The 14,389-nt window shown below is 41.6% G+C and overlaps 1 protein-coding gene across 3 annotated transcripts in view; it reads right to left on the bottom strand.

Annotated features, from left to right (window-relative positions):
- The window catches only part of CNNM2 (cyclin and CBS domain divalent metal cation transport mediator 2), a 150,946-nt gene that overhangs the window by 20,866 nt on the left and 115,691 nt on the right, over positions 1-14,389 (bottom strand). For all 3 annotated transcript variants that reach the window (XR_009403978.1, XM_059398473.1, XM_059398474.1), the window contains exons 2-4: positions 9,818-9,961; positions 6,864-7,001; positions 4,720-4,889 (exon numbers count right to left, since the gene is read on the bottom strand). Coding sequence is in view for 2 of the 3 variants with exons in the window: in XM_059398473.1 (XP_059254456.1) it covers positions 4,720-4,889; positions 6,864-7,001; positions 9,818-9,961 (452 nt within the window). In the remaining variant the exon portion in view is untranslated. The remainder of the gene's footprint in view (positions 1-4,719; positions 4,890-6,863; positions 7,002-9,817; positions 9,962-14,389) is intronic.

The following is a 14,389-nucleotide window of genomic DNA, read 5'->3' as shown; positions in this document are numbered from 1 at the left end:
GGATAGGATTGATTTTGCGGCACTTTTTGTTGTTGTTGTTCACTATTCATCATGGATTTTTATGAAGATTTTTTTTCTTTTTTTTTTTGTTTGTTCTCTAAAATTTAAAAAATGGATGCTTAATTTTGTCAGTTGCCTTTCTGCTATCTATTGGTAGGAGCATGAGGGCTTTTTTTCTTTACTACTTTCCTAACTAACATGGCACATTTTGGTTCTGTTGTTCTTAAACTAGCCCTGTGTTCCTAAACAAACCTAATTTGGTCAGTCACAGTGAACAACTCTTTGGCAATGCTGCTCGTCTCTAACTGCTACCTCTTTAGTTGGGAAATTTGAAGATCGTACCATCTCCGCCCATTTGTATCACACAGAAAATGAGCTCCTCCAAGTTTCCATTTTTTTCCCAAGTAATTTCTTTGAATCTAGCTGTTTTATTTTTTTATTATTATTATTATTTATTTATTTATTTGACAGAGAGAGATCTCAAGTAGGCAGAGAGGCAGGCAGAGAGAGAGAGGAGGAAGCAGGCGCCCTGCTGAGCAGAGAGCCCGATGCGGGACTCGATCCCAGGACCCTGAGATCATGCCCTAAGCCGAAGGCAGCGGCTTAACCCACTGAGCCACCCAGGCGCCCCTGAATCTAGCTGTTTTAAAGGAGAAGAGAGAACTTCCTGTTTTGTTGTTTTTCTCTTTTATCACATTAATTACATCAATAGAATACTGATTTTGTTAATCTCTTTAAAAGAACCAAATCTTAATATTATTTATGGGTTTTAAGGCTTTCTCATTAACACTTTTTTCATGACTATCTTTATTATTGAATTTGTTCTTTTCAGTTTGTTGCTTTGTTCTTTTTCTAGATAATTACACATTTTTTCCTTGTGTAAGCACTCAGAATAAAATTTATTAAAACTTTGACACTGCTATAAGGCATCATTTAATAATGTCTCTAATGTGTTTTCTGTACTTTATGATATTCTATATATTTTCTAATTCAGTCGCTACTTAGAGTTTATCAGTTTGATGTTAATTATATTTTCGACATTTCCTTAATAGGTAATCTGTATACATGGTAACAAATTCAAATTCAAAGGGAGAAGTAAGTCTCCCTTCCACGTTATGCCCAGTCCTCCAAGTCTCCCTCCTTAGAGATGACTCCTGAGTAACCTTCTGGAGAGATTCGTTTATATGAAGACACTCAGGAAACCCATGACAATACATTATAATGCTCTGTTCTGAGCCTTATGTATAAGCCTTTGGAAGAGAACTGGTCACCATTTAAAAGTGGCTTAGTACTTTTCAATGATATATTTTTAGGTCCAATTTCATTTCACTATGAGCTATACAGGTAGTTCTAGAAATTTCTGAGTTTAGTAGAACTTACATATGACATGGCAAGTCATCAGCTTTACGTTGAAGTCACATAAAACTTTCTAAAAAGTACTTCCCTGGCTTTAAATTTTCCTCCAAATTCCTATTAATTGTGTTAGTTAAAACATTTTTTTTCTTGGTATGTTTACTCTTTTATGATGGTGGAATTATTTTCTATCAAAATTATATTCCTTTCCATTTCCATGGATACACACATCTATGAGTACTCAGTAGGTTCTTCAATTTACATGAGTCCAGCAAGGTCCCAAATTATCAAAAGGACAATTGAGGTTTTTTATTTGAAAACAGCTCAATTAAAGGTATGATGTATTTGTTTTGTTATTTAAGACATGCAGAGCCAATAAACTTTTGTGTTGTACTGTTTTTATCACTGTCCTTACTGATTCTCACCCAGTACATTTTAGTTAAAAAATCTAACTTTTTCAGATAAAACTTTAGGTGGCAGCCTTTTTATACTTACAGAGTGGGAGCTATGTGCCCAGTAACTTAAAGAATCATTCTTTTAATTAAGCTTAAATGGCTTACTTCGAATAAATTCGATCTTATTTCATTTAGAGTTTAAACTCAGAGCGATGGTTTCTATTTATAATTACATTCCAAACATCAATGACTTAATAGAAGAATTTTCTTCCGGTATCTACAGAAGAGGGCTGCTCACTGGCTTCGGGGCCAGGAACAGAAGGCACATAACCGCAGCTCATTTCTGATTTAATGCTCTAGCAGACAGGGAAACATGCCCAAAAACCTGGCACCAATTTCCCCAGCTGGGCTAGTGACATTTCAGAGAGGAATATACTTTGTAAAGGTGACAGCTGTGCTGGATTGACAGGGATCATCCTATTTCGTTTTCTTATACTCCGGGTACCTTGGGTAATTGGCTGGCCTACAAGAACCTAATTTTCATTGAACTCCATAGTTCAAACACCTCCATAAATCCTCTTAATCCAATACATACACTATTTATAAAAAAAAAAATCTCCATGACATCATCAGTTCAACAACTCAAAAAAAAAAAAAAAAAAGTCCCCATCTCTATAAATACTTAACATGACGTAGGGATTCAAATACAGGTAAAATACACACAAACCCTTTATCAAAAATTGACTTAAAGGGCGCCGGGGTGGCTCAGTGGGTTAAACCTCTGCCTTCGGCTCAGGTCATGATCCTAGGTAGGGTTCTGGGATAGAGCCCCGAATTGGGCTCTCTGTTCAGCAGGGAGTCTGCTTCCCTTCCTCTCTCTCTCTCTCTACTTTTTTTTTTTTTTTTAAGATTTTATTTATTTATTTGACAGAGAGAGATCATAAGTAGGCAGAGAGGCAGGCAGAGAGAGAGAGGAGGAAGCAGGCTCCCCGCCGAGCAGAGAGCCCGATGCGGGACTCGATCCCAGCACCCTGAGATCATGACCTGAGCCGAAGGCAGCGGCTTAACCCACTGAGCCACCCAGACGCCCCTCTCTCTCTCTACTTTTGATCTCTGTCAAATAAAAAAGTAAAATCTTAAAAAAAAAATCACCTTAAAGATTTACTTGTAAATTAATGGGGAGTATGAAATCCCTCTTCCACAAAATCTCTTTTTAGATCTTTCAGCCAGGAAACGGCTTTGTCATACACCAACAGAACATTCCCGAATCGCACTTCATACAGGCTAACTACGTAAAAGTCGACAACCGAAAGACACATAGTTTCTACTATTACTCCCGAAATTTACCATGTCTATCCTTTAAGTCTTCCTAAGCAAAGTGTAATCCAAAATTTAGTGTAGTCCAAGTTTCTCCAGGTTTAAGGAATATTCCCATCTCATTTTTAGAAGAAGCACCAATGTTTTATTCTTTTGCTACAGTACATTAACTCCCTGAAACCCCCTCAGAGGTTCAAGTGTGTGTATCTCCAGAGAAAAAGAAAACAAACAAACAAACAGTGCAGGACTGAATGAGACTAAAGTTAAGACAAAAATCAAGGTATTGAATTAGAAAACCTGCCAAGAGAGGTTTCCACAAAAGAATATATGAAAGTGGCAGGTGACTAGATAACACACAGTTTTTTTCTATAGTTTCTTCTTTCCTCCTCCACACATCACAACAGCATCCAAACAAGGACATGAGCACACCACTTTGCAGAGTTTCCCTCATCTGGACATCTGATAAGAGTTGCTTTCAAATAAAAAGAACTTCTTTAATTATCCTTCAGGGAACTGGGACCTTGCTGGACTCACGTAAATTGTAGGCCCTACCAAGTCCTCAATATACTTTTTTTTTAAAAGATTTTTATTTATTTGACAGAGATCACAAGTAGGTAGAGAGGTAGGCAGAGAGAGAGGGGAAGCAGGCTCCCTGCTGAGCAGAGAGCCCGATGTGGGGCTTGATCCCAGGACCCTGAGATCATGACCTGAGGCAAAGGCAGAGCCTTAACCCACTGAGCCACCCAGGCGCCCCATCAATATACTTTTCTAATAATCCCTCTAATTCATACCTAGGAAATCACCAGAAAGTAGGAGAATGCGTAAGGGGCTAGGACTCTTTTACAGGAAATCGGTCTTTACTCAGTGTAAGCAATTCTTCAGTAAGGAGGCATAAGCAGTCAATAAAACCAACACTTCGTCCATTGTACTGCTTGGTTTCCATGTCAACGATGGTGTTCTATCAAATGAAACTGGGATAGAATAAGGGCCTCCCCCAACTCAAGCACCAAAACCCCTTAAGGACGGTCCAGAATGGATGGACCTTCTCACCTGATAGAGTGGATTATGTTATTACTGAAAAGGAACTAAGTTTCCATTGCCACGAGAGGCTGTGATGATTATATTAGTTCCTCTGTAGAACAGCCTGGTTAGTAACCAGGAATAAAAACAGTAATAAATGGACTGATTTGATGTTGTTAAGGGAAGAGATAGTATGTTACCTCTAGGAAGCTGTGAACGACCAAGTCCTAATGAAGAGTGGAAAAAAGAAAAAGATGATAAGAGAGACCCCAGGAAGTCACCACACTTAAATTTCAAATACCCAATCAAGACTTGAGTGTGTACAGGGACTTCTCCAAAGTCTTCAAAAAAATATAAACAACTGAATTCACCCTTCTTCACATGAATGCCTCCATGCCTCAGCAACCAGTCAGTGCCTTTTAGTATTGGAAATTGAAGTAACTAATGACATTGTTTTATGTTGAAATTATTTTACAGAGAGGAAAACAGGGGGAGGAAATCCTCCCACGTATCACGTGACCCCGGAAGTTAGGTATGTGAACCTGGACACCCGTTCACCTAGAGAAAAGTCTCCTCAGAACCGGAAGGACAGGTACACAGTGAGATCAAACAACGATTGAATAATTCTTCTGACCTGCAAAATGAGAACGAAGTAGTCTACAGGTTTGTTTCGCTGGTAGAGGTAGTATTCTGGGGCCTTCTTGTTCTTCTCATCATACTTCAGTTCCTGGATGACATTGGGGTGCTTTAGCAGCCTTAGAAGGATCTTCTCTGACATCTGGGATGGGCTAAATGCTTCTACTTCTATAGATATAAACACAACTTGATATTACACTTCCAATGGATGGAAAAAAAAAATCATACTAGTGATTCAGGAGTTTAGAATATAAGAATATTCGGAACCAAAGCAATACAATATGGATTAAAGACACTTCCGTTTGGTGATCCACTTGGGGGGGGGAAGGTTACCTGAGAGAAATTAGAAAATACCAACGTCTCGTATTTGTTTAAGTATTTCCTTTTCAACCCGTCATTGGTTTCAGTTCTTACAAAATTGCCCTAAGTTTTCTGATACCAATCGAAGTCTACCAGAAGCAGGTTCCCGACTGCCAGGACACCCTCTGACAGGCCACCATAGTCGGACCGTCCAACAACAGCCGAAGGAAGAAGCAAAGGTCAGGAAGCAAGTAGGTGTGGGTTAGTACCAGGTGCCCCGACGAAAGGCTCCACCTCTCCTTCTCCCACTCCACTACTCTGAGAGAGTCTGGGAACAAAGGCAGGCGGAGATTCAGAGGAGAAGCAAGGCACGTGCACACAGCGACATGCACTCCAACTTGCTAACTAAAAAAAATTAAAAAAAAAAAATAATGTGTATCTGTATCGGCAAAAGGAATCCATTTTATTTCCGGTACCCAAACTCTTCCGGAATTACTGGTTTAGGGCTGCTTGATTGAAACGGGACTTCCCGGCACCTCAGAGGCAGAGTGAGAGAACATTTAAAGTATGGTTCCGCAATGATAAACAACATTATCAGAATTTGAAAAATTAAGTCAAAGATACTGTTTATATGTTTAAAAAACTGCTGTCACGAGGTGAACCATAAATTCGGTATTAGCTTCTGTACTAGCTTTCGTAATAACGAAATGAGGTGGTACCCTGTAGAAGTTTTGCAAAATACAGAAGATAAAAGAGGAAAAGAAAATCACCTAGGAACCCACCGCGCCGTCCCTCTCAGCAGCGGGTGAGCACATGTGCCTGTGTGATCTCACAGTTTTATGTGTGTTTTTTTTTTTCCTCGCCTCAAATTAAATTATGAATAACTTCCCGGCTCATAAATATTGTACTCTGAGCATTTCTAGGTATCTGAAAACAGGGTCTTAAAGAGTATATAACATCCATTGCATGGCTACTGTTAGCCTTCTTTTCGAAATCTTTTAAGTATGCTCCATACAGCTGAAGGGCACTGGTCGCCCATCTTGGACACAGACGTCTTCTACAGGCCACTGGGTACTTTCAGATTTTCTCACGTTTCCCCTGGCCCACAGAGCTCACCCTTCACCTAGACAGCCACTTGGGGATGTGAGAAGGGTTAGTCAGTCTCTTAAGTCCATTCAACCTTGACCTTTCTGGAGCAGTCAGTGCCGGCTGGATTGGTGGTTTTAATAATGTGAACGCTTGCCTCCTGGAATGGGCCCAAGTTAATCTGACTTGAAGAGGCCCCGAGAAATCCACGTCATAGTGCTTAGAATTTCTGATGTCACGGACATCCTAAGAGATAGATTTAATTCTGAAAATCTATTTTTTCTTCTTTGCAAATCAGAGCACCCGTGTTACCACTGAGGTCCGGCTGTTCTTCCAAGGCAAGCTGGAGAGAGAATTACTCCAGGAGGTGGTGTCTGGTCTGCACGGCCAGTCTACGCCACCAGCGGGCTCTCCCCGGCACTGAGCTGGAAGCAGATGACCTGACCTACTGTTCACATGCAGTGTGCCACTAACATTCATCCTTACCTTTCAGACCAATTTTAAGTTACTGGTCCACCCCTGGTAAATGTCTCAGAGGGTTCATGCCGACACTGAACACAGGAGAGGAGAGAATTTAAAAAGAAAAAAACAAAACAAAACAAAACAAAAACAAAAAAACAAAAAACAAAACACAAAAGTGGCATTACTTATCACCCCATTTCCCCGTCCCCACCCCCAGCCCACCCCAGTCAGCGGTGGGTGAGAAACACGGTCCAGGGTTCGGAGAGATCGCAAACTGTGATAAGCTGCACTTGCCTGTTGCTAGGAAACGGTGCATGGCCAGGAGAAGCTGTGGTGATATTTTAACCTTCATCTCGCTGTCTGTCTGCTTAAAGGCAGAAAAATCTTGTTTTCTTTCCCGATGGGCCACTTTCTTTTTCGTTCTGTTATCAGCTGACCGAAGAACGAGAAAAGATAAAAGGAAATGCATTCGATTACATCAGGGCACTTTTTGAATGAAAAGGACACAATCCACTGGAAAGGCTAGACTACCTCCAGATCGCAGGCACTCTAGGCACCAACGCCCCACAGAAAAAGGAGGAGAGAGAATCCTCCACAAATCAGTGCAGCACAGTCATGACCCAATTCAAAGCAAGGCGACTAGGACCAACGGTAAACATTCTCCACAAAGATCTTCAGAGCCCTTGTGAGTACACGACAGGGACAAAACCCTCACACAAGCCATGTAACCCCACAGTGATGGCATGCATCTCAGGGCCTACACAGTCTCCTGTCACTCGGTGTCACCACACTGCGGGGAAGAACAATCACCGGGTGACAGAAGACACAGCGAACGGTGCCCTGCCTTGCAGAGGCTTTTAGCCTCCGCCGAAACAGGGAAAACAAACATCTGAACAAAACCTCTTCAGAAACAGAAAAGAACGTTTTCATAGAACATTTTAACAATAATATCTGTTAGCTTCATTTCTACCCCAGACCCGGAGACCCTCAAGGTCAAGCAAATACAAAGAAGGTCAACCAGAAGAGAGGTCGGCATACTTCCTCTGTCAAGGGCTAGGTAGTATTTCAGGCTCTGGGGGCCACACGGTGTCTGTTGGATCTGCTCAACCCTACTGCTGAACAAAAGCAACCATATGTGAAAGAGCTAACAGGGCGTGTGCCAACAAAACTTTATTATGGAGATGAAATTCGAATTTCATAGTATTTTCTCATGTCTCTAAGTAATTATTCTTTTCATGTTTTCAATGATTACCCAATGTAAAAAACAAACAAAAATTCTCAGCTTGGGGGCTCTCCAAACACTGGCGGCCACTTGTGGGCTGTAGTTTGTTGTTGTTGTTGTTTTTGCAAACCCCTGATCTAGATGGTGTCTAATACAAAACCCTTTTCCAGTACTTTTCTCAACAGAGAAATGATCAAGAAAAAACTTGGTTAAAGACAAGACCTGAATCGCTCACTCCTCTCTCAAGAATCCTGAGTCTGTACGCTATTACCATTTCATGCCTAGGGCCAAGCAGACTTAATTACCAGGCTGGTCCTGGGGTGAGGGCAATCGTAACTTATCATTTTCTTCTGTCTCGAATTCTTTTCAGAACCAGACAGCATAAATCAACACCATATTTCCAAATAATTTTCTAATGGCAAACGTAGTCCTGAGTCCTGATCGCCTCTCGACTTCAAGGATATCCCTAAAACCATGTGGTCAGCATTCCATCCAGCCAGGCAGGCTGGGCAACACTTCTGTGTAAAATCAGTTTAATCGAGGTTTAAGAGACTTTAACTGGAAAGCAAACATAAGATCTCCTATCTCGTAAGTACTTTAGTTATCTTTCTTATGAGTACCACCCCCGAAGAAACAAAGAAAAAATCTCTCTCTCTCTCTCTCTATAGATATATAAAGAGGCACACTTGGTATTAAATGGTCACTCGAAGGAAGGATGAAAAGACTGTCAACACACAAGTAACAATATTCTTGATTATGTGATCTCTGACTACTCTCCAAGTGTCAAGAAGATAAAACACATAGGAAATGGTGATTTTAAAGAACACATTAATATATAGATGAGAAAAAAGACACATTTTCAGAAGCAAGTCATTTCCTAAATATCAAGTTTATCCTTCCAAGGGTACATGGAAGACTCTCATTATTAAAATGAGGAACGTTCCCATCTAGCAGGACTAAATAAAAATCGCTCTGTTTTAAGCAAGGCAGGCCCCATCCCAGGGGCCCCAGGCCATGTGAACAATCCATTTCCCTTTTAAGTCATGCTTTAATAAGCCAAACAGAACAAACAGAGCCCAGATACTCTTCTCTGGCCCACCTCTGAGAGCCCCAAACATCTCCAGGCAAACACTCCCCTGTCTTGTTATTAATCTCTTGAAAGAGATTACTAAGATTCTACTAAGAATGAGGCTGAAGAAGGTTTACACCCCACAGTCCAACAATCCAGTTGAGGACTTCAGTGAGACAGGATTCCGCTTCAATACTCAGCCCAGGATTGTTTACCTCACACGCAAACACCAGTGGATCTTCCCCTCCCTCTACAAACAAGCCAAGAGACTTCTACCCCCTTCACCCATTTTCCCCTGCCCCCCCCAAAGAAGACAGAGTAGCACATAAAGGGAAAAACACATTCCTATTGTGTACCCTACCCTGTCCTGCTCCCCGTCCCTCCCAGTGAGCACTCCTTGCCACAGCAAAGCTACGCTCACAAACCTCACCTCTACCCTGGCCCCTGGGTTCTAGAACAAGGACATTTAAATGGTGGCAATCCATCCATTTAACAAATCCTCCTCACAAGCACTTGAATTTGGACCTTAAGTAGAAAAAGAAATTTATCTGAACACAACTGCCTAGCTGTGGAAAATAAAAATGTAGTGAAGAGCAACTCTTTTACCACACCTACAATAAAAGTAAAAACCAAGAAGGGAGTTTTCTGTTCAGGGCAAGTAATGCTCTCATCCCTTGTTAGAAGAAGTTGGCTTTTCAAAAAAAAAAAAAAAGACAAACACAAAAATGAAATACTGCCACTCTACACCACAGGCCCTGCCTCTCCTTTCCCCCCTCTGATGAAGGTTCTGGAACACACAGCTAAGTGGTGTGTTCCACATACACACAGCACATACACATAGACACAGCACGTCATGAGAGACAGAGGCAAGAGGCCACTGGAGACGAGAGCGGACTCACGAACGAGATGACAGAAAACAGCGAAGGTTTTGAAAAAAATCACACTCTGACTACTCACTGTATAAATCTGTTTCGTCTAGAATCTCAGATTTGATGATTTCTTCAATCACGTCTTCTAATGTGACAATTCCCAGAACTTCATAAAACGGGTCCCCTTCTCCTTCATTGTTCACTCGCTGCACAATGGCCAAATGAGATTTACCTTTAAAGAAAAGAAAACAAAGTTGAGGAAGCAATTCTCTGACTCTCCGGAAGGAAGTCTGGCACGGGAGCATGTTAAGAACAGAGGCGAACGCAGAGACCGGATGATCCAAGTCTGCATTTCGGCGTTTAAACATGGGGTGGAAATGGCACAGGCAAATGGAAAAGTTTCCCGAGTCATCGAAAGCAAGACGACTGAGCAGGAAGAGCCTCGACTTCTACACACGTCAGCCTGCGCCCCGTTACCATTCGCTTCCTCATGGGGTGGGTCTTCAATCATGTCAGCCCCTCCTCTGTGACCTTATAGCAACCGCCTTTTTTTTTTTTTTTTTTTTTTTTTTGGAGAATGGTTCTCCAAGTGTGGTCTGTGGACCCTTAGGGATGCCCAAGACCCTCTTAGGAGGGCAGCGAGGTCAGATGATTTCCAGTGGAACACTCAACGTTCCCGACCTTTTGCACTGTGCTGGGGTTTGAGCCCATCAGGCAAAGCTGCCCGAGCACAAAGCGAGGCAGTAGGGGCAGACCAGGTTCTCTGCCACCACACATGCTCAGGAAATGGGGGGAAAGTCCATTTCTCTTCAGAATGTCCCTAGTGAAGATGTAAAAATTAATTTCATTAAATCTTGACCTTGAGTACTTGTCTTTTAATACTGTACGTGGCAAAAGGAGACCCACCCTAAAACACTTGAGTCACATCCTGAGGTATAATCATTGTCTTGAGGAAAGGCACTTACACAACTGTTTGCATGGGCAGGTTGCACTAGCCACGTTTTTCACTGGACGACATTTTTATCTGAAGGGTAAGTACCCAATGGATGGTGTTTAGACTTGTATATCTGGCAAATATTTCCTTGAAAATGGACAAAATGAGCCTGCAACGTTAAGGAAAACAACAGCAGCATTTGCTAGTGATAAAATTTGAGCTTTCACAGGAAAATTGGGATTTGGGGAAACTTGTGTCCACCACAGGCTTGAGAACTTCTCAACAAGGAGTTTTCTGATGAAGTAACGAGTGGGATTTTTAAAAATACTGAATAATGAAATAGGTCAACATGTCAAAGATCTACAGGACTCTCTGAACCAGTATTTTCCAAATGGCCATGGGAATGGTGCTACCAAGTCATGCACAGGTAAACAATCTATTCAGAGTACAAGTCAGAACAACAGATTCTTTTTTCCTCTCATACCCAATTTTAATATTTTTTTAAAAGAAGCTTTTATTTAAATTCCAGTTATTTAACAGACTGGGTAACATTAGTGTCAAGTGTACGATTTAGTGACTCAACAGCTCCATGCAACACCCAGCACTCATTGCCACAAGTGCCTTCCTTGATCCCGGTCACCTATTTCCCCCATCTTCCCGCTCACCCCCTCTCTGGTCACCATCAGTTTGTTCTCTACAGGTACAGAGTCTGCTGCTTGGTTATACCAATGGATTTCTTTTCTTTTTTCATTCTTTCTTTCTTTTTCTTTTTAAAGATATTTATTTATTTATTTATTTGACAGATCATAGGTAAGCAGAGAGGGGAGAGGGGAAGCAGGCTCCCTGCTGAGCAGAGAGCCTGATGCGGGACTCGATCCCAGGACCCCGAGATCATGACCTGAGCTGAAGGCAGAGGCTTAACCCACTGAGCCACCCAGGTACCCCTAGACCAGTGGATTTCTTAAAATAAACTATTTATTTGGAATAATTTTAGATTGACAGAAAATCTGTAAAGACAGTGCAGAATGCCTGTGGAGCCTCTCCTCAGTTGCCCCCATTGTCAACACCCTGCATTACCACAACATATTTGTAAAACTAAGAAATTGACCATTGATACAATAAATTCCAGACTTATTTGGGATTTCACCAGTTTTTCCATTAACTCTCTTTCTGTTCTAATATCCAGTCCAGAGTACCACACTGCATTCAGGTGTCCTGTCTCCTCTGGCATCTGACAGTTTCTTAGTCTTTGTTTTTTTATGACCTCGACAATCAAGGAGTACTGGTCAGGAATCCTGTAGAATGTCCTTTGATTTGGGTTTGTCTGATGTTTTCTCGTGATTAGACTGGGGTTCTGGGTTTTCTAGTTACATCACATCAGGGCTTTCTCGACAGCCACATGACATTTCGAGTTTCTCTACTATCCAGTTACTCATTTTTCTTCTTTCTCCAATTCTATCCCTTGGAAGCCGGTCATGAAGTCCAACCCACCCTCACGGAGTGGGGAGGAGTAGAAATGAAGCTCTCCTTCCTGGACTGGGAGAGTACCGACATAGAGTATGCAGAATTTTTCTTTAAGGAAGATTTCAGACCAAAGGATTTCAATTTAACAGTGTACCCAAACTCCACTGGAATAGTTTCAGATTCTACATGACAACTAACCTTTAAAAAACTACCACTTGTGGAGTTTTGGTAGAGTATCAAAGGAAGATATTCCCAATCCCCCAAAATGGTTGTTCAAATACCCTGTCCCTTTCCAAATATCTGTGGGAGCTCAGATTTTCTTCATCTTTTTCAATTAAAACATATACTGCACAGACTGAATGCCGAAGATGATAGATGGGCTGCTATTTTTGTTTTGGAAAAGTTATTTTTAATAAAAATGTTATTTATGTTTATGTAGTGTATCTATTACTGTCCTTCAAAAATTAATTAACCAGAAATGAATTAAGGTGTTTTATATTACTCCACTTTAATTTCAAATACAGTGAATATCAAAAGACAGAACCCACACAAAGTTCAAGAGTCCTCAGTAATTCTTAAGAGCTTAAAGAGATCTGAAGACAAAGTTTTTGTTTTTGTTTTTGTTTTTAAGACTTTATTTATTTATTTGACAGAGACAGGGGGAGAGAGGGAATGCAAGCAGGGAGAATGGGAGAGGGACAACCAGGCTTCCCGCTGAGCAGGGAGCCCAATGTGGGGCTCGATCCCAGGACCCTAGGATCATAACCTGAGCCAAAGGCAGATACCCAACAACTGAGCCACCCAGGCAGCCCTGAAGACAAGAAAGTTTAAGAACAGCTGCCAGAGGAGACGGCCAGAAGGGTAAGGGAGGAGCAGGTGCCCCAGAGCTGAACAGTCCTGGATTGAAATCCCAGCACGGGCCCTTCCTAGCCATTACTAGCTGTGTGATCACGAGCAAATTCCAGAACTTTCCTGAGCCTCAGTCTCCTCATCTCTTAAAACCAGGCTCATAATAACTGCTGCCACACACAACTGCCCTGAACATCAGAGATCGTGTTGGGACCAGCAAGGACAGTGGCTGGGAGTCCCTAAACGATCAGGAAATGGGAACTCTCATTCTCTTTTTAACATTCTTCCTCAGTTCTAAGACACCATCAACTTATTACCAGCTTATTCAGAGACAAGAAAACCCTCTATATTAAAAGTACACCCTGACTAAAAGATGCATTTCCCTTTCAGAAAAAAAATTTTTTTTTAATTTTTTTTAAAGATTTTATTTATTTATTTGACAGAGAGAGATCACAAGTAGGCAGAGAGGCAGGCAGAGAGAGAGAGAGGAGGAAGCAGGCTCCCCACCAAGCAGAGAGCCCGATGCGGGACTCGATCCCAGGACCCCGAGATCATGACCTGAGCAGAAGGCAGCGGCTTATCCCACTGAACCACCCAGGTGCCCCAGAAAAAAAATCTTTTAAGATAATAATGCATCTCTCAAATACCGATATTGGTTTTCCTAATCCAAGGCATGTGAGGCATCCAAAACAGGTCCTTTATTTAAGCCAAGAAGACATGATCTGGAAATTTCATGCTCTGTTAACATGTGTACTACTTTCTTTAATGACCGGGTGGGGATTCTTTGGAGCGGGGATGGTAGGGGGGGTTACTTAAATAAAGTTTACCTAAAACTTCAAATCAGGTGAGTTGACTCAAACACAACCAGCTAGACAAACTAAAAAATATTCTCTGGGGGGTCAGAATGTGATCGAGTTCCCAGCACTTACTCAGAAACTGGCTCTGGTCTTATAGGTTTGTGGGTCCTTTCCTGCTCTGCTTCAGACCCCTTTACAGGCATCAGGGAAGCCTCGAAGCTTAGATTGTTAGACGATTAGGCATCCTAACAATTTTCATCCTTAGCGTGCTCATGCTCAAAGAATGAAAATATTTTGAGCAAATGAAGAGGGAAACTTATCAGCAATAGATATAAACACACATCAGGTCACGTCACTGCTACCCTGGTCCATTCAGGCCGGTCACTTTCTCACATCTGCTTTCCCAAGGACCCAAACATAAGCAGTTAAAAATTCTTGGTGAATGCTGTCTGTCGAAAGTTAAATTCTTTTGCTATTCCCAGCTTGTGATCATTTAAAAGGAATTTTCCAAAGCAAGGTCTAATATTAGACTCAAAATGAAGTTTCCATTCCACTGAGGCACTATTCTCACCAAAGTAACTACCGCATAATCAGATTGTCTTGGAGCGATTCGTTT

The sequence above is a fragment of the Mustela nigripes genome, chromosome 4 (assembly GCF_022355385.1).
Source record: "Mustela nigripes isolate SB6536 chromosome 4, MUSNIG.SB6536, whole genome shotgun sequence".
NCBI classification, from domain to species: domain Eukaryota; kingdom Metazoa; phylum Chordata; class Mammalia; order Carnivora; family Mustelidae; genus Mustela; species Mustela nigripes.
This window is presented reverse-complemented; position numbering and strand designations above follow the sequence as displayed.